General features: G+C 45.8%; 1 protein-coding gene across 2 annotated transcripts in view; it reads right to left on the bottom strand.

The window, feature by feature from the left end:
• Nucleotides 1–19,147, bottom strand: part of NUP85 (nucleoporin 85) — a 37,856-nt gene that overhangs the window by 213 nt on the left and 18,496 nt on the right. For both annotated transcript variants that reach the window (XM_086688023.1, XM_025927582.2), the window contains exons 8-18: nt 15,534–15,668; nt 15,298–15,420; nt 14,966–15,097; nt 14,208–14,314; nt 3,525–3,608; nt 3,319–3,384; nt 2,998–3,149; nt 2,132–2,249; nt 1,922–2,022; nt 854–1,005; nt 347–448 (exon numbers count right to left, since the gene is read on the bottom strand). In XM_086688023.1, coding sequence (XP_086544149.1) covers nt 347–448; nt 854–1,005; nt 1,922–2,022; nt 2,132–2,249; nt 2,998–3,149; nt 3,319–3,384; nt 3,525–3,608; nt 14,208–14,314; nt 14,966–15,097; nt 15,298–15,420; nt 15,534–15,668 — 1,272 coding nt within the window. The remainder of the gene's footprint in view (nt 1–346; nt 449–853; nt 1,006–1,921; nt 2,023–2,131; nt 2,250–2,997; nt 3,150–3,318; nt 3,385–3,524; nt 3,609–14,207; nt 14,315–14,965; nt 15,098–15,297; nt 15,421–15,533; nt 15,669–19,147) is intronic.

The following is a 19,147-nucleotide window of genomic DNA, read 5'->3' as shown; positions in this document are numbered from 1 at the left end:
GGTATGGCAGGAAGTGTTCCTTCTTTAAAGTTCTGCAAGGTTCTATGTGACCCGGAGGCAGACCAAGGCATTTAACCCTTAATAGCTTCTAGCAAGTGGTTTATCTGAGGGAACTGCATGCAAAGAACCTCTGCGACTGACCAACAGACAAGTAGAGACCAGAACACTAGGATCACCCCACTTTCTCCTAAAACAAGCTGGTGTGTCAATTACAGGTTAAGAGCTAAACCAAGAAGCACAAGTTTGTAAGGGGCCAGCGTTTCAGGAGGGAAGTAGGGGAGTCCAAGATAGAGGGAGCCTTTTCTTCTCGCCATTACAGAATCAACAACCCAAAAGCTAAAATGACCTGGAGTCGCTGAGCACCAGGCTCTCCCCGCACTGGCCTTCCTGAGGCCAAGTCCTCCAGACATCTCATCAGCTCATATGTTTGCTCTGTTGTAAAAATCACCTAAAAGAGAAAAAAGAAGCTGTTTTGCTTAGATGCTTCCCAACCAAGGCCTGCGCTGATCTGGGCATGTGCCCGGGTTCAGAGATTGCCTTCCGTGCACACCCTTTGGAGGGGCAGGCTTCATATATGCAGCCCTGGAAGAACAGCACCCGTACTGTCACCCCCAGCCTTTCTCGTCAGGGCACTAGGCTGAGTATTGTTAGTAGACAGCTGCCTCATTTCAAATTAAGTAGCTTTTCTCGTTGTAGATAATTCTTATTTCCAGACAGGGCATTACGAGAGAATGCCCCACACACAGGGCTCTACTTGGGAGATGATGTGTGGATGTGCATCTGCAACAGCTACAGAATGAAGCATTCTGTCAAAGACTGTAAAACACAAAATCACTGTGGATTAAAACTGTACCTGTTTCTGTTCCAAAAGGGGCAGGGCATCTGTTAGTAGTGTTACCCAGAAACATCGTGGAGCAATCTGAGAAGTCATCAATGACAGGAGAAGAGAAGCCGCATCAAAAAAGCGCTTCTCCCCATAAAATCGGTGGAACTCACGGTACTTTCCTATTGTGAAGAGAGAACACTAGGTCACCTCTCGCCCTAAACAAGCCAAGAGAAACCCCAGACCAGCCACGTGAAAGCAGAGAGATTCTTTCAGAACTGACTCCAAACGTCCTGGACCAATGAGAACAACAGGATTAAAAACAAACAAACAAACAAACAAACAAACATGTTTTGGGTGCCTGGGTGGCTCAGTGGGTCAAATGTCCACCTCTTGATTTCAGCTCAGGTCATGACATCACAGTTTGTGAGTTCAAGCCCTAAGTCAGGCTCTGTGCTGGCTGTGTGGAGCTTGCTTGGGATTCTCTCTCCCTCTCTCTGCCCCTCCCTGTTCACGTAGATTCTAGAGAACGTTCTATAAGAGAGCTGAACAGATTCTTCAAAAATGTCACAGTGAAGAAACACCAAGAAAGGCAGGGGCACTAAAGAGACAGGACAACTGAATTTGTGAACGTGGAGTTGATAAAAGACCTTGCTGGGACAGCAGATATAATCAGAATGTAGATTACAGATCTGAGGAGAGCCGTGCATTCTGGTAACTGGTTATATGAGAGGATGTTCTTGTTCTTAGAAAATACATGCTCAAGTATTTATGAGGAAAGGGAAACAAAGTCTCCAACTTACTTTCAGACTGTTCCCTAAAAACCTAATAAAATAAATGAGGCAAAATATAAATGGTGAATCTGGATAAAGTGTACATGGGAGTTCCTTATTCCTGCAACTACTTTTGCACCTTTCTCTTTAATTTTGAAATTACTGGGAAATGTTAACCAGAAAGTATGCTTTGCAGAGTCTGGCACACAGGGTTCTATGTGGTTTTGAATTTGGGCTTAACAGGAAGGAAACACTGGAGAAGTCTAGATAGTACCTCCCATCTCGACCATGCCGAAGGTCCAGGGGACAGAGCCCAAAGACTCACCCAAGAATGTCAGTCGATCACTGAGCATCATGGCTGGCCCAAGGTTGTCAATGAGATCCAGATCGGAAAAGCAGCCTCGCTCACAGTAATCCCTGAGGAACCTGCAAGGCCAGGCCCAGAGGTCAGAGCGGCAGTCCCAGGCCCCACTTCCTCAACCTCCCAACTTCCCATACAGCTCCCAGAAAGCCAAAAGGGACTGACTGAACCCACCTGTCTGACACCAGCGTGGCAAAGGCTGCATCCTTGGCTCGGATGCTCCAAGACAGGGCAGAGCCCAGGCGATTGTTGCGGACAGCTTTCATGGCTAAGATCTTACAAATGCTGCGAACTTGGCAAGAAAAAAGAAAGAAGGTTAACTTTTCACCCTGCAAGTCACTCCATTCATAACCCTTGCTGTACAGAAACAGGCTTCCCGACTCCTCTGAGCTTTCTGCAGCCTGTCCACAGGCTCCAAATACAAGTTGGTCGGTAACACTGGGAACTTTGGGGTTTATAAATTGTCTCCTGGCTCTGATCACACTATGACCCACCCTGGCAGGACTGGCTTTGTGAGTGGGTTTGATTTCACGGATGGCAAAAAGATTTTTATTGCTCTCCACAGGTCAGCTCCTTCATTATCTGTCCAGGTGTCAAAAACCCTTTGGGTCTTGAATGCCATATGCTTTCAGAGATGGTCATATGCAAGCAAATGCCTTGAAAAGAAAACTTGAGTTTTTGCACTCAACGGTGAGGGGAGGAGGAACAAATAACACTGCTTTCCTTTCTGTGCTCCTCCTGAGCTGACTCTGGTCCTACTTCTTCCCCACTGAGCAGCCTTAGCAACAGCAACCGACCTGGGAGAAGCTGACCCCAACCCTGAACTTAGAGTAGGCAGGAGACAGAAGTGGGTAAGAATCTTTTTAAAAGGTAATGTGCTCCATTGCTTTCTAAGTCTCGGTGGATCCCCAGCTCCTTGTCCTTCCTTCCTCAATAATTTTCCTGTTTTGGCTTATCTCTTGGCACGCGCTGCCCGGCCTCTCTCTAGTGTGGCTGGCACGGCATAAGCAGAAAGTATGCCGGGAAGAGGGCAGGCTCACCTTGCTCAGTCATCTGCCGCTGCTCACAAATCCGCAGCACCTTAAGGGCTTTCTGCTCAGTGCTCAAAGGGATCCGCTCAATGTGCAGCTCCAAGGAAACTCGGCCCAGCTCAGGGCAGTAGTCGAAGTAATCCACTCCCAACTGCCAGAGGCTGCAACAGTCCGAGGACAGATGTGAGGGCCTGGAGAGCCCAGGTGCTGCCCTGGAGCTCAAGGATTGGCACTGAGATGGCTCCTCCCGCACGCCCCGTAGACTTCAGGGAACCAGATGGGAAAGAACACCATCTTGAATGCTGAAAAGCACCGTTGGGGTCTTCCTACCTATGATGAGCAAACAGGCCGGAGGCATATTCCAGCAGGAGGAACTCTCTCATGTTGGATCCGAAGCTGGAATAAAATGTAACATGAGACCAAAACCCATGGCCTGCTCCATTCAGGGCCCTCCCATAGCCCAACCATGCTTCCATACAGTGGACCCCCCTCCCCCCGCCAAGTCCCAAGGGCTGGCCTGGCTGCCACATACTTACTAGAGGTTGTGTGACTGGAGGAGCTTGCAGTGATCCAGCAGGTCTGTCAGATGGGCCACAAACCACCAGTTGCTTAAGGCAATGCTGTGGGTTCAAACCCAAGGAGGAGAGTCAGGGTCAGAGAGTAGGATCCATATGAGCAGAGCATGACCAGGACCCCTCATGTTCTTTGAATAAAAGGATAGGTGGGACAGTGACAAGCTGAAATCCGTTTGGAAGAAATTTCTCTGTGTTGTGTGAGGACTGACAGTGCATACCCAGAAGGAAGGTCAACCCTCAAAGTGGCAGCCAATAATCTGTATCTATAGAGAATGTCACAGTGAAAATAAAATTCAGGGATCCAATCAGATGCAGACAATGTGGATACAGAATAATGTGTAAGAACAAAAAGAAACAGATTTATAAAAACAGAACTGGTGGTTGCCAGTGGGGAGGAGGGTGGGAGGATGGGAGAACTAGGTGAAGAGGTACAAACTTCTAGTTAGAAAATAAGTCAGTCATGGGGATGAAAGTTACATCACAGGGAACATAATAATCTTTGTGTGATGACATAGTAATTACACTGCTGGTGGGGAGTATTTTGTAATGTACAGAATTGTTCAATGTTGTAAACCTGAAACTAACACATCAACTATACTTCAATTAAAAAAAAGATGGGATGGTTGTAGGTTAAGTGTCTGACTTTGGCTCAGGTTATGATCTCATGATTCGTGAGTTCAAGCCCCACACTGGGCTCTCTTACTGTCAGTGCAGAGCCCACTTCAGATTCTTTGTCCCCCTCTTTCCCGCTCCCCTGCTTACGTGCTCTTTCACTCTTGCTCGCTCTCTCACTCTTGCTCGCTCTCTCATAAATAAACTTAAAGATAAAAAAGAAAAGATCACGGCACCTGGGTGGCTCAGCTGGTTGAACGTCCAATTTTGGCTCAGGTCATGATCTCATGGTTCATGAGTTCAAGCCCCATGTCCAGCTCGCTACTGTCAGTGCAGAGCCCACTTCAGAGTCTCTGTCCTCTCTCTGCCCCTCCCCCACTCATGTTTTCTCAAAAATAAACAAACACTGGGGCACCTGGGTGGCTCAGTCAGTTGAGCATCTGACTTCTGCTCAGGTCATAATCTCACAATTAGAGAGTTTGAGCCCTGCATCAGGCTCTGAGCTCTGTGGTGCCAGTGTGGAGCCTGATTGAGATTCTCTCTCTCCCCTCTTTCTCTGCCCCTCCCCCACTTGCATGAGCGCGCACGCGCTCAAAAAAAAAAAAAAAAAAAAAAAGACTAAAAGATTAGTGGTTTCTGATGCTTCAGGAAACATGGAATTCAGAGGAACATATTTTCATTTGGATTCACTGTTAATGTTTCTCATTGTATAGCTTTTGATTAGCGTTACTTTATGAATACAACTGTAAACATAAGACAGTTTAAAAACCATCTTGTGTTCAGGTTTCTTTTAATACTTTGCATGATGAAATTTTTGTTCAGTTACAAGATTTGTAATTTTATTGTATTTATAGTCTGACCAGGATGAAGGTTAAGTCCTTCCCCAAACTATACTTCACCCCCCCACCCCCCCTCAAATCAAACTTTTAATCAAAGCCTACAATCATCTAGGGCCCTTGTGAAAAATGAAGGTTTCTAAGGCCCTTTGAAGGTCTGATTAAGTAAGTTCCTTGGAAATCACTGTTTTACATCATCAATGTTTGTAAGCTCCCTAGCATCCTTTTGTACAGTGTACCAGAACACTTATCAGTGTGCCTCCATCATTTCAGGTTAGGTTATTCATTTGTTACTTGGCATAGGCCTTCTGTATTTGATGCCTATTTTTTAAATCTTGGGAAAAGGGAAAAGAAGCTTTAATGATTGCTTTCTGTAACAAAATCAAGCACAAATGAAAGGAGCAGACTATCAAGGCAGACACAGTCTCGGAGGTGTAATAATGCATTAAGGTAAAAAATGCTGCTTTCGTGATATAAAAATAGGGATTGGCTTACACTGAATTATTGGACCAATGTTTAAAACTTCTGCCTCATTCTTAAGGATGTGGACATACTCAGAGACTCCATCTGTTCCAGGATTCCACCATTAGGGAATAAATATGCTTGTTGGCCTTCCTAACATTCATTTTGAAGATTAGCTATTTTCCAACTTTATTAATAGCTCTGTATTATTCATTCAAAAAACTATGTGTGCTGGGGTACCTGGATGGCTGAGTTGGTAGAGCATGAGACTCTTGATTTCAGAGCCATGAGTTTGAGCCCCATGTTGGGCACAGAGATCATTTAAAAAATGATCTATGCTGGGGCATCTGGGTGGCTCAGTTGGTTCAGCATCCAACTTTGGCTCAGGTCATGTGCTCACGGTTTGTGCGCCCCATTTCAGACTCTCTGCTATCAGGGCAAAGCCCGCTCTGTCCCCATCTCTTTCTGCCCCTCCCTCCGTCTCAAAAATAAACATTAAAGGGGCGCCTGGGTGGCGCAGTCGGTTAAGCGTCCGACTTCAGCCAGGTCACGATCTCGCGGTCCGTGAGTTCGAGCCCCGCGTCAGGCTCTGGGCTGATGGCTCGGAGCCTGGAGCCTGTTTCCGATTCTGTGTCTCCCTCTCTCTGCCCCTCCCCCGTTCATGCTCTGTCTCTCTCTGTCCCAAAAATAAATAAACGTTGAAAAAAAAAATTTTTTTTTTAAAATAAACATAAAAAAAAAATTATCTGTGCCAAATTTCAAAGATTTTCCTCTATTTCTATCATCCTCCAATACTAAGTTCTAAAAATTCATTACATGCTACACGAAGTCCTAACATGCTCAAGTTTTTAAAGAGTTCTCTCTTGGGGCACCTGAGTGGCTCAGTCAGTTGAGCACTGGACTTGATCCAAGTTCATGATCTCATGGTGCATGAGTTCAAAGCCCATGGGCTTTGATCTGGGATTCTCTCTCCCTCTCTCTCTGCCCCTCCCTGCCTCTCAAAACAAATAAACTAATAAGCAAACAAATAAACAAAAGAGTACTCCCCTGGGCCATGTTTTCCTTAGCTATGGCTTTACTAATTTTGTTATTCTGCTATGTTCCTTCCTGACCTTGTCCTTTCTAGACAAGAATTCCAATAAATCTCTGTTTATGGCAGCCCCCTAAACAAAACCCCAACTCATCAGATAATGTTGTTGCTATTAACTACTCTAACTTTGTCATACGTCCTTATGTATCAGTAATTCAACTGAACACTGTCATTGGGTTAACTAGACAGTGCTTTCGTGGAAAAGATACTACAAATGGAACTCGAGACCACCATTTCAGTCAGTCCTTACCTCTCTGTCCCTGTCATCTGGAAAATGGAAGTAATTTTATCTCTTGCCTACCTGGACTGTTTAAAGAAAAAAATGGGAAAACTGATATAAAATATCTTTAAAAAATTCTTTTCAGTAGTGCTCTATAAATACAAAAATCAGTAAATCCAAGCTTGAAGTTAACACATAAATAGTGCCCTACTAAACTGCTTAGAGACCACCATGGATGTGCTCTAGCAGCACTGCAAATTGGTTCAAATCCAGTCCTGCTAACTCAGTGACTGGCCAGTTATTTAACTTCAGCTTCTTTGCCAAAGTGGAGGAATTATGATGGTCAGTACAGCTCTCTGAGACTCTGAAGCTATCTTGAGAGACTGAAGTTCTAAAAAACTCAAGGGTAACAGATGAAATCAGAAGTGGCCAGTCTTAAGGAAGAATATTAAATAAAGTGAGCAAATGTTAACCCAGAAGATCTAAAAACAAGTTGCCTCCCCTACTCACAACTACAGGCACAGTCCACCCTCCTAGAATAAGGACCATAGAGAACATTAATGACGAGGGACTAGTTCTTTGAACAGAGGGCTGGAGGAGGAGGGAGAACCCGCCACAGGAAGACAAGAGAAAGGAACAGCCCTGAAATAGAGGCAACAGTCAGTGTAAAGGCTCTGGAGCAGGAAGTCAGTCTCGTTCCTACTTCAGACTGAAGCCCGTGTGACTCAAACTTCAAGTCAGGCAAAGGCCAGCTCACTTAGTGCCTCGTGATGGGAAGCCACTGGGACAGAAAGCAGGAAAAAATGGTTCAACACTGAAAACAAGTAGCAAATCAAAACTACAATGAGATATCACCTCACCCCTGTCAGAATGGCTAAAACCAACAACACAGGAAACAACAGGTGTTGGCAAGGATGCCCAGAAAAGGGAACCCTCACGCATTGTTGGTGGGGAGGCAAACTGGTACAGCTACTCTGCAAAACAGTATGGAGGTTCCTTGAAAAGTTAAAAATAGAGGGGATGTTTGGCTACCTCAGTCAGTAGGCATGCAACTCTTGATCTAAGGGTCATAAGTTCAAGCCCCACATTAGGTGTAGAGCTTAGTTTAAAAAAAAAAAGAAAGTTAAAGATAGAACCACCTTGGGTCATAGATCTCTTTTGATTTCCACTCAGGTCACGATGCCAGGGTCATGGGCTCCATGGGGCATTAGGCTCCATGCTCAGCATGCAAGTTGCTTGGGATTCGTGGATTTCTCTCCCTTTGCCCCTCCCCACCTCACTCACAGGTGTGTGTGTGCGCGCTTTCTCAAAAATAAATACATGAATAAATAATAAATATAGAACTATCCTATTATCCAGCAATTGTACTTCTAAGTATTAACCCAAGAGATCCAAAAATACTAATTCAAGAGGATACATGCACCCCTATGTTTATTGTAGCACTATCTACAATAGCCTAATTATGGCAACAGCCCAAGAGTCCATGGACTTATGAATGGATAAAGAAGCTATGGTAGGGACACCTGGGTGGCTTGGTCTTTTTAGTGTCCGACTTCAGCTCAGGTCACAATCTCACAGCTCATGAGTTTGAGCCCCACTTCAGGGGTGGAGCCTGCTTGAATTCTCTTTCCCTCTCTCTCCCTCTCTTGAAATAAATAAAACTTTTTAAAGAAATGCTTCCTGGGGCACCTGGGTGGCTCAGTCAGTTAAGTGTCCAACTCTTGATTTTGGCTCAGGTCATGATCTTGCAGTTTGTGAGTTCTAGCCCCACGTCGGGCTCCATACTAACAGTGCAGAGGCTGCTTGGAATTCTTTCTCTCTTTCCCTCTCCCTCTGCCCTTCCCACCCTCTCTTAAAAAACAAAAACTAAAAAGCCTGGCTGGCTCAGTCAGCAAAGCATGGGACTCTTGATCTCAGGGTTGTGAGTTTGACACTCACCTTGGGTGTAGAGGTTACTTTAAAAAATCTTAAAGGGGCTCCTGGGTGGCTCAATTGGTTAAGCGTCCAAATTGATTTCGGCTCAGGTCATGATCTCATGGTTCATGAGTTCAAGCCCTGCACTGGGCTCTGCACTGAACATGTGGAGCCTGCTTGGGATTCTCTCTCTCCCTTTCTCCCTCTCTGCCCTTCCCCCATGCTCTCTCTCAAAATAAATAAACTTAAGAAAAATAAATGTTTAAAATAAAATAAAATCTTAAAATGAGCAAAGAGGGAATAAAAAAGAGAGAGAAAAGAGGCCATCCAAGAAACAGACTCTTAACTCTAGAGAGAACAAACTGATAGTTACCAGAGGGGAAGGAGGTGGAGAGATGGGTTAAATAGGTGATGGGGATTAAGGAGTGCACTTGTGATGGGCGCCGGGTGTTGTATGGAAGTGATGAATCACCATACTGTTCACCTGAAACTAGTACTATACTGTGTGTTAACACACAGTTAATGGGAATTTAAATAAAAACTTAAAGACTGAAAAGAGTACTCGAACGGTTGTGTCCAAATGGACAATGTAGAGATGGGGACAGTGGTGAAGCCCATCAACCTGCAATAGTTCAGGCTGTTGATAATGGTGGCTGGGCTAAGGTGGCAGCTGAGGAGGGAACGAGAAGTAACCAGTTGTGAGATAATTTTGAAGTTAATAGAACTTCTCGATGGCTTCATTAGTGCTTAAGAGCTCAGCAAACTGTATGGGCTTTAGCAAGTGGCTTTGGGGCCAAACAGCCACAGGGCCCTTGTTAGCTGGCAGTGTGACTTTACCAGGGCTCACTTCCCTCATATGTGAGATAGGCTTGAAAAAAACAGCACTTTTGGGGCGCCTGGGTGGCTCAGTCGGTTGAGCGTCCGACTTCTGCTCAGGTCGTGATCTCACGATCTGTGAGTTCGAGCCCCGCGTTGGGCTCTGTGCTGACAGCTCAGAGCCTGGAGCCTGCTTCAGATTCTGTGTCTCCCTCTCTCTGTCCCTGCCCTGCTCATGCTCTGTCTCTCTCAAAAATGAATAAACATTAAAAAATAATAATAAAGAAGAAAAGAAAAAAACAGCACTTTTTATCTCAGGGCACCTGGATGGCTGTCAGTTAAGTGTCCAACTTCTGATTTTGGCTTGGGTCATGATCATGAGATCGATGCCCCACGTGGGGCTCTGTGCTGTGGCGCAGAGAGAGGAGAGACAGAATTCCAAGCAGGCTCCGCACTGCCAGCACAGAGCCCATTGGAGGGCTCCAACTCACAAATCATGAGACCATGACCTGAACTAAAATCCAGAGTCAGACGCTTAACCGACTGAGCCACCCAGGCACCCCAAAATAAGTAAATAAACTTAAAAAAAAAAAAAAAAAAAAAGGTCTGTTCCAAGATAAATTGAAATAATCAAAGGTCTGTTCCAAGATAAATTGAAATAATCCATTAAAACTTAGTCTAGTAAATCTTAACTACTATCACCATTACTGTAATTACTAACCATTTTAGTAATTTTGTTAAGTTACCAGCTGCCAGCCTTGCTGTCCTCCACACTCTTCAGATTGTTGTTTCTCAAATACAAATTTCACAGCACTATCCTGCTAAAATCCTCAGTGGCTCCCCATTTGGATACAATCAAAACTACTGGGTACAGTGTATCTGGCCCTTGATAATCTGACTCCTTTCTGACCTCTGTCATTTCAACCCCTCAACTTAGTGTTTTGGTCCTAAGAGATGTTTACAGTTCCTTCAGCAGGTAACAGGCCTTCTTTCTTTCCTGTCTTTCCCTATGTTTTTGTTTCTGCCCAAAATGATGTTTTTGGCTGAACTTTTCAGGACTCCACTTTGAGTGTAGCCTCCTTTGAGAAGCTTTTCCTCACCTTACAATCTGATATAGGGTCCTCTCTTAAGGGGTTCCACAACATCTGGCCTAGATAATACATTCAGGAATACAAGAAAAACTGCTATAATCGCAAAGCTTGGCACAATGTGGGGCCTAAAGGATGGGTGAGGGGAGATGGTACCTCGGCCCTCCTGAACAGCTGCTATTGCCCAGACTGATGTGACAGTTACTGAGACAGCCAGTGAGGTGGCTGAGGAGCCACAGCATGCCCTAGTCTGGCAGCCCTCAAGCATCTCCCAAAGGGATACAGCAGGCCTCCAAGGCCACAGGGCAGCGACCACTGAAGGCAGGGTGCTAATGACACTACTCGAGTGACAAGACAGGATGGAGTGTTGAACAAGGCCGCCACACCCTCCCTGCAAAGCCAGACAAGTCTCAACAACAGATTTTGGAGCTTCACACACAAATGATGGAGAATTCCCAAGGCAACCTCTATACAAACCAAGCAAACGGCCTCATTGTTCAAAAACGTTTGAGGAAGACTCAACAGCTCTGGAGTGGCCTCTGCTAGAAGAGAGCAAATTGTGGAGCTGGGAAGACCAGCCATGGCGAAGGCCCTACCCAGAGCAAACAAGTGTAACTCTCCACGGGACTGTTTGCCCTGCACCGGGCCACTGTTGCCCCCTTACCCCGACTCCTGTATCTTGTTTTGGCACCTCTGCAGCAACCACTACCTAACTGAGCTCTGGCGGCTGTGGACCTTCTTCTGTAAATGGTGTGTGAGGGTCTGCACACTGCCACAGTCTGCAGCCAAAGTTATGGGCCGGGACAAAGTTCTAGCAAGAAGATTCTAGATTAGGTAAACATTAAACTGGACCTCCTCTTAATTTTTGAAGGAAGACCTGTTTCCTTCTAGTTCAACATTGTGACAGGACTTTAAGGGCACCAGAAAGCTGCCATCCTGCCTAGCTCCCAGTGAAGTAGATGCCAGCTCCCTGTTTCCTTTTGCCAGGTAGCAAGGAACTGGCTTTTAGAGGAAGCTGTAAGCCAGAGAGGAGGAAATGAGCACTTGGAGGATTCCCAACTTCTCCTTTCAGCTGTGGGGATAATAGGCAAACATGCAACTCTCCGGCGAGGGCTGATGAACTATAGCCTCTGAGGGCCTTTATGCTCCACTTCGGCACCCTTCACTGCCCTTTGTGCCTCTCAGGGTCTGGCTAACATGGGGATCATCGAATACTCATTTAGAAACCTCCTTTTTAGCACCTTTAGAAAGGATTCCCTTCATTCCCCTTTACAGGGTAGTCATGAACCCAGTTGACGTTATACCCAAAGAAAGCTGCGAGACTTGCCTACATCACCAGCCCACTGGCCCAACGCCAGACGTTCCCCACTTTCCCAGGAACCAAGCTTGGGTCTGACTGGTGCAAACCAAGAGAAACCAAGTGTTCGTAAAATGCCAAATCCAATCCTTCCCCATCCAGGAGGGCACATTCCTAAAGCTCTACTACTCTCTCTAAAGGTACTTCAGCCTTTCCTCCAGTTTCTGGGATGAGGTTTCAAGACTTGCATTATGGTGCCTCTTTCAGAAGAGAGTAGGAAGAAGCTCCCAGATCAGAAAAACCCAAGCTCCAGGGGCGCCTGGGTGGTTCAGTTGGTTGAGTGTCCGACTTTGGCTCAGGTCTTGATCTCGCAGTTTGTGGGTTCAAGCCCCAAAGTCAGGCTCTCTGATGACAGCTCAGAACCTGAAGCCTGCTTCGGATTCTGTATCTCACTCTCTCTGCCCCTCCCCCACTCACACTCAGTCTCAAAAAGAAAAAAAAAAAATGTTAAAAAAATTTTTTAGAAAAACCCACACTCCAAAGTTTATAGCAAACAGAAATACTTTAGACTCTTTCCTGCTTGCCAGGAGACAGAGGTGCTCAGACTGAGGGGCTGAGAGCCTGATCCCTATGTGTGAGTAGGGGGAGGGTGATGCCATTTTCTGGGGCATTCATGAAAGCCACTCCTCTTCTCTGGCATTCCCCTTTTTCTTCTACTGTCACTGCAAAGAACAGGGTGTTTTCCCTTTTCATTATCCTTCCTCCTGGTTCTGTTCAAATCTGATTTGTTCCTAAAAATTCAGATGTGGCTTATGAAGGAAGCCTTAATGGAAATAACCCAGTACTATAACAGACAGTATATTTGGGAATGCCTATTACTCCAAATTATAGGCTGAGGCAATGACAAAGCCAAATAATGACACGTGTGTGCCTTTGTAAGTGATTCTCACTAACGGTTCCGTGCAGATGCCCCTCATCAGCTGGATTCTGAGTCACCTTCCAGCTCCAACTACAGGTCTGTGAAAAGGATATAGACATAAAACTCGGTTTTCTTTCTCCAAACCTAGCACCATTTTCTTCAAGCCCTGGTTCTCTTTTCGCTCCAACAGGAGCATAGCAGGAAAGGATCCCTTCCCACTGCCCAAATCTATTAAAAATTATCCAGTCGAGATCAGTGAATTTGATAGTTGAGCAAGGTCATCTGCTATAGTTCCCAACTCTCTCCCTTCCGGGAGTCTTCAATTCAATACCCACTTGTCCAGGATGCACAAGAAGGGAAGATAAATTGTATCTGACTTCCTATGTATGGAAACTCCTAGTAAGCTTTACCTGTGATTCATTATGTCTGATACTCCTTTTCCAGCCTTGCTGAAGGTTCAATGTGACGACAAGATACCCTTTTGAGGAGAGGGGTGGTGTAGAATCCCTGCTCTAAACAGACTCAACCAGCACTTTGCTGGTGTGGTAGCCCTTGGCTCACTAGAGAGGGAAACTAATGAGAAGTACTGTCCCTTAAGGTGGTATGCATATCCAGCAGGTTCCAAGAAATAGGTCTGCTGGCTTTTTAATGGATTTTAAATACCAAAGTAACTTACTGCAATGTTGTTCAAGTAAACATCCCTAAAATGAAAACTGCTGTAAATACAGTAGCCCCCAAGCCTTAGGAAGGTCCCCAAGCTTGTCCAGAGAGAAGCCAGGATCTACCTACATGTGGCCTAGGAGAAGAGCATGTCTGTGGGAAGAAAGTTAAGACACCAGTGAGAAGGAACAAGACATTCTAAAAAAGGATGGTGGCCGGGGCGCCTGGGTGGCGCAGTCGGTTAAGCGTCCGACTTCAGCCAGGTCACGATCTCGCGGTCCGTGAGTTCGAGCCCCGCGTCGGGCTCTGGGCTGATGGCTGAGCCTGGAGCCTGTTTCCGATTCTGTGTCTCCCTCTCTCTCTGCCCCTCCCCCGTTCATGCTCTGTCTCTCTCTGTCCCAAAAATAAATAAACGTTGGAAAAAAAAAAAATTAAAAAAAAAAAAAAGGATGGTGGAGGGGCGCCTGGGTGGCTCATCGGTTAAGTGTCTTGATTCACAGTTCTTGAGTTCCAGCCCTGCATTGGGATCTGCACTGATAGTGTGGAGCCTGCTTAGGATTCTCTCTCCCTCCCTCTCCCCTGCTTTCCTGTGCACTTGCGCATGGTCTGTCAAAGTAAAACGAAACTTAAAAAAAGAATGGTAGTGATGGTTGCACAACACTGGGAATACACTTAATGCCGCTGAACTGCACACCTCAAGACAGAATGGTGGGGGTGTAGCAGGTCCTACCTGCACTCCTTGATCACTTGGTGGATGTCAAACTCAAAGGCCGCCATCAAGATGTTGTCCAAGGGTTCTGGGCTGCTCTCTCCTCCCAGAAACAGGTCAAGGCTGGACTGTGGAAAGGTGGTGACCAACTCAATTCCCAGATGTAAGCAGAGACTCAAGGGGGCAGGTAGGGCTTCTGTGTAGGGAACCCTGGAGAAGGATGATGGGTCCCTCAAAAAGGGCCAAAGTAGGGGATGCTGAGCTAGCTCAGTTGGAAGAGCATGCAACTCTTCACCTCTGGGGTCATGCTTTGAGCCCCATGTTGGGGACAGATGACTTAAAAAATAAAGAAGGGCACCTGGATGGCTCAGTTGGTTGAACATTCAACTCTTGATTTTGGTTCAGGTCACGATGTCAGGGTCTTGGAATTGAGCCCTGCATTGGCCCCTGCACTGAGCGTGGAGCCTGCTTAAGATTCTCTCTCTCCCTCTGCCCCTACCCTGCTCATGCATACATGCTGTCTCTTGCTCAACTAATTGATTGAGCCTGGCTGGCTCAGTCACAAGAGCACGCAACTCTTGATCTCTGAGGTCATGAGTCTGAGCCCCAAGGTGGAGGTAGAGATTACTAAAAAAAGATAAACTTAAAAAAAAGGGGGTGCAAAAGGAAAGACCTTTCCTGTTCTCCAGGGAGGTTCAACTCAAAGAGGCCACACACTGAAAATGACCTACCCCCATGATTCCTACTCCTTCCTCCCACTCCTTAAAGCTCAGGCTCACCTGGGCATAGAAGTGCAGGTCAATGGGTTTTACTGTGGGATGAGAGTACAGGAGCCGGGTCACTAGGAAATGATACCAGTTATTCAGAAGTTCCTTTTGCTCCAACAAGGCAGCTTCATCTCCCAGCATGATCTAAGGAGAGAGACATTTTCCTTTAGTTCCAGGGGCAACTTCTCTATTAACTCTCCTAATCTCAAGTAGAGCATTTGGTCTGAAAGCTCTCTCCTTCATGACAGAGATGATGGACAGCCCTGTCCATCATGTTCCTGCTATTGCTGCACTGGAACTACAGCTCCAACTTGGACCCCAACCTGAACTTCCTTCCCACAGACCTTGCAGAGAGACTCCAGGTGAGGACTGGAGGCGAACGTGCCATCCTGGAGATGACGCTCACATTCCTCATGCCAGTGCTGCCACTTCAGCTCCAGCTCTGTCAGCGTCTGGGTGTTTCCAGGCTAAGGGGAAAGACACAGTGAGATGCCACTGCCACTCACAATGAGTGACCCCTTGTGCTTAGTGAACAAACCCATATCTCATGGCCCAACAGAGCAGGTCTTCTCCCACATACACTGAGAACAGGCATTGTCCTCATCAGGTCCCCCAGAATTCGGCACATGCCCGCAGAGGTGGGGCTGACGTCGGCTTCTTTGGAGAGCATCTGCCGGGCCTCATCCAGCCGGCCCTGTAGCACCAAGATGGTCACCTGGGAGGACACCAAGAACATAAGCATTCAAGTAAGGCCTGGAAGTCAGTCTCCTCGATCCACATTTTAACTTCCTACATTGGGGAAGTATGATGGTTCCTTTCCTCCAGAGGTAATCTAGCTCATCTAGTCTCATGGTTTTAACCTAAACCATACTTTTCAAACTGCATGTTGTAACCCATCACAGATTGCAACCAACATACTTTTTATACATTATATATTTTATTGTTTATTTTATATCTTAAATTTTTTTTTTCAACATTTATTTTTGGGACAGAGAGAGACAGAGAGAGACAGAGCATGAACGGGGGAGGGGCAGAGAGAGAGGGAGACACAGAATCGGAAACAGGCTCCAGGCTCCGAGCCATCAGCCCAGAGCCCGACGCGGGGCTCGAACTCACGGACCACGAGATCGTGACCTGGCTGAAGTCGGACGCTTAACCGACTGCGCCACCCAGGCGCCCTGTTGTTTATTTTATATCTTAAAAAAAATTTTTTTTAATCTTTATTCATTTTCGAGAGAGAGAGACAGAAAGACAGAGCATGAGCAGGGGAGGAACAGATAGAGAGGGAGACACAGAATCTGAAGCAGGCTCCAGGCTCCAAGCTGTCAGCACAGAGCCTAACACGGGGCTCGAACCCATGAACCGTGAGAACATGACCTGAGCCGAACTCAGATGCTCAACCAACTGAGCCACCCAGGCGCCCCCTTTTTTAAAATTTTTAAACAATATTTATCTTATATCTTATACTTATTTAATTTTTATTTTTCGAGAGGGCACAAGTGAGCGAGGGACAGAAATAGCGAGAAGCGGGGATCGAACTCACGAAATGTGAGATCATGACCAGAACCAAAGTCAGAGGCTTAATTGACTGAGCCATCCAGGCACCACTGCAACCAACATTTTAAAAATAAATGATCGGGGGGGGGGAGGGGGCACCTGGGTGGCTCAGTAGGTTAAGCATCCAACTCTTGATTTTGGCTCAGGTTATGATCTCGTGGTTCATGGGAATCAAGCTCCGCGACAGGATCCGCTCTGACAGCGCAGAGCCTGCTTGGGATTCTCTTTCTTTCCCTCTCTCTCTGCCCCCTCCCCTGTCCCTGCTATCTCTCAAAATAAATCAACTTTGAAGAAAAAATGAAATAAGGGCGCCTAGCTGGCTCAGTCAGTAGAGCATATGATTCTTGATCTTGGAGTCACGAGTTCAAGACCCACGTTAGATGTAGAATTTACTTAATGAATAAAACAGAAAATGGCAGAGTATAAATAAGATTGATTTATAAGTTTCAGTTTAATCTTTCAAATAAAAATTGATTCATAAGTTTCAGTTCAAATAAATAGATGCACAGATGCATACACTCAATATAGTCAATCCTGTTTATTCATAGATTTCATGTTTCTGAATTTGCCTACTTGTAACCCCCAAATCATTATATGATGTACTTTCACCATTACTTGTGGACATGTGTAGAATGGCAAAAAATTTAAGTCACTTGATATGCACATTTGCAGCTGAGGTTAAATAGGTGGTGCTCTACCTTCTTGTATCAACTCACACTAAACAAGTATCTTTTCCAGGATCTATTTAGTACCACTTTTTTTGTATATTTTTTTCAGTCTTTTTTTTTTTTTTTAAGTTTATTTATTTTGAAAGAGAGACAGTATGAGTGCGGGAGGGGCAGAGAGAGAGAGAGAGAGAGAGAGAGAGAGAGAGAGAGAGAGAGAGAGAGAGAGAGAGAGAAGGGGAGAGAGAGAGAGAGAGAGAGAGAGAGAAGGGGAGAGAGAGGGAGAGAGAGAGAGAGAGAGAGAGAGAGAGAGAGAGAGAATCCTAAGCAGGCTCTGTGCTGGGAGTGCAGAGCCCAATGTGGGGCTCAAACTCATGAATCATAGTAAGATCATGACCTGAGCAGAAACCAAGAGTCAGATGCTTAACGACTGAGCCACCCAGGCTCCCCTGTATGTCTGTGCTTTTTCCTGAGCCCCTGAGCATAGTGCTGAAGTGCTATACAGTGTTTTAATTTTTTTATTTTTTTTTTTCAACGTTTATTTATTTTTGGGACAGAGAGAGACAGAGCATGAACGGGGGAGGGGCAGAGAGAGAGGAAGACACAGAATCGGAAACAGGCTCCAGGCTCCGAGCCATCAGCCCAGAGCCCGACGCGGGGCTCGAACTCACGGACTGCGAGATCGTGACCTGGCTGAAGTCGGACGCTTAACCGACTGCGCCACCCAGGCGCCCCTATTTTATTTATTTTTTATTTTTTTTAACGTTTATTTATTTTTGAGACAGAGAGAGACAGAGCATGAACAGGGGAGGGGCAGAGAGAGGGAGACACAGAATCGGAAGCAGGTTCCAGGCTCCGAGCTGTCAGCACAGAGCCCGACGCGGGGCTTGAACTCACGGACTGCGAGATTGTGACCTGAGTAGAAGTCCGACGCTCAACCGACTGAGCCACCCAGGCGCCCCTATACAGTGTTTTTAAGTGTTAATGAAGGCCGATAGGGAGAAAATACATGTCAGATAAGCTTCATTCAGGTATGCATTACAAGGCTTTTAGCCATGAGTTCAATGTTAAGGAGTCAGTGATATATATTAAAAATTTCTTTTAATATCCACTTATTTTTGAGAGACAGAGTGCAAGCAGGTGAGGGTCAGAGAGAGAGAGGGAGACACAGCAGGCTCCAGGCTCTGAGCTGTCAGCACAGAGCCTCACGCAGGGCTCGAACCCACAAACTGTGAGATCGTGACCTGAGCCGAAGTTGAACGCTAAACCGACTGAGCCACCTAGGCACCCCAGGAATCAATAATATATGTTTAATAAGGTATCTTTTTAAACAAAAACATATATAACACGAGGTTACATACTGATCAGCTGACAAAACATGATCAGGGGCCAGAAGAACCCTATATTACAGTAATCAGTAATACAATGTTCCAGGCAACTTTACAGACCCTAACCGTTATGAATAATGACAATCAACAGTAATATACACACAAGTATATATGTAAAACATACATAGTAACATTCTCCCTTACTAAGTCATGCTGAAAAAAGCCAAGGATATATATGCTGACAAATCCCCAATTTCTCTAACCTGGACTTCCTTCTCTGGATTCCAGACTTGTATATCTTACAGCCTTAGTCAGTGTCTCCACTTGGATTTTATAGGCATCTTAAACATAGCATGTCTAAAAGTAAACACCCAGATGCCTCCAACTCACCAACCTGATCATCCTACCTTCTCTTCTTACACACACACGCACGCACATCCAATCTATTAGCAAATCTCACCAACTGTATCTGTAAGCTGCACCAGAATCTAATCAATTCTCACGACCTCCTCTGCTCAGCTCCTACACTTGTCCAAGTCCCCAACATCTTTGCCTGGTTTAGTACCATAGCCTCTAGACTGGTCTCTGCTTCTGCCCTTGCTCCGTCCTCAGTAGGGCAGCCAGAGAGCCTTGAAAACCTACAT

Source organism: Puma concolor, chromosome E1 (genome assembly GCF_028749965.1).
Source record: "Puma concolor isolate L17-30 chromosome E1, mPumCon1.1.hap2, whole genome shotgun sequence".
Lineage (NCBI taxonomy): Eukaryota > Metazoa > Chordata > Mammalia > Carnivora > Felidae > Puma > Puma concolor.
This window is presented reverse-complemented; position numbering and strand designations above follow the sequence as displayed.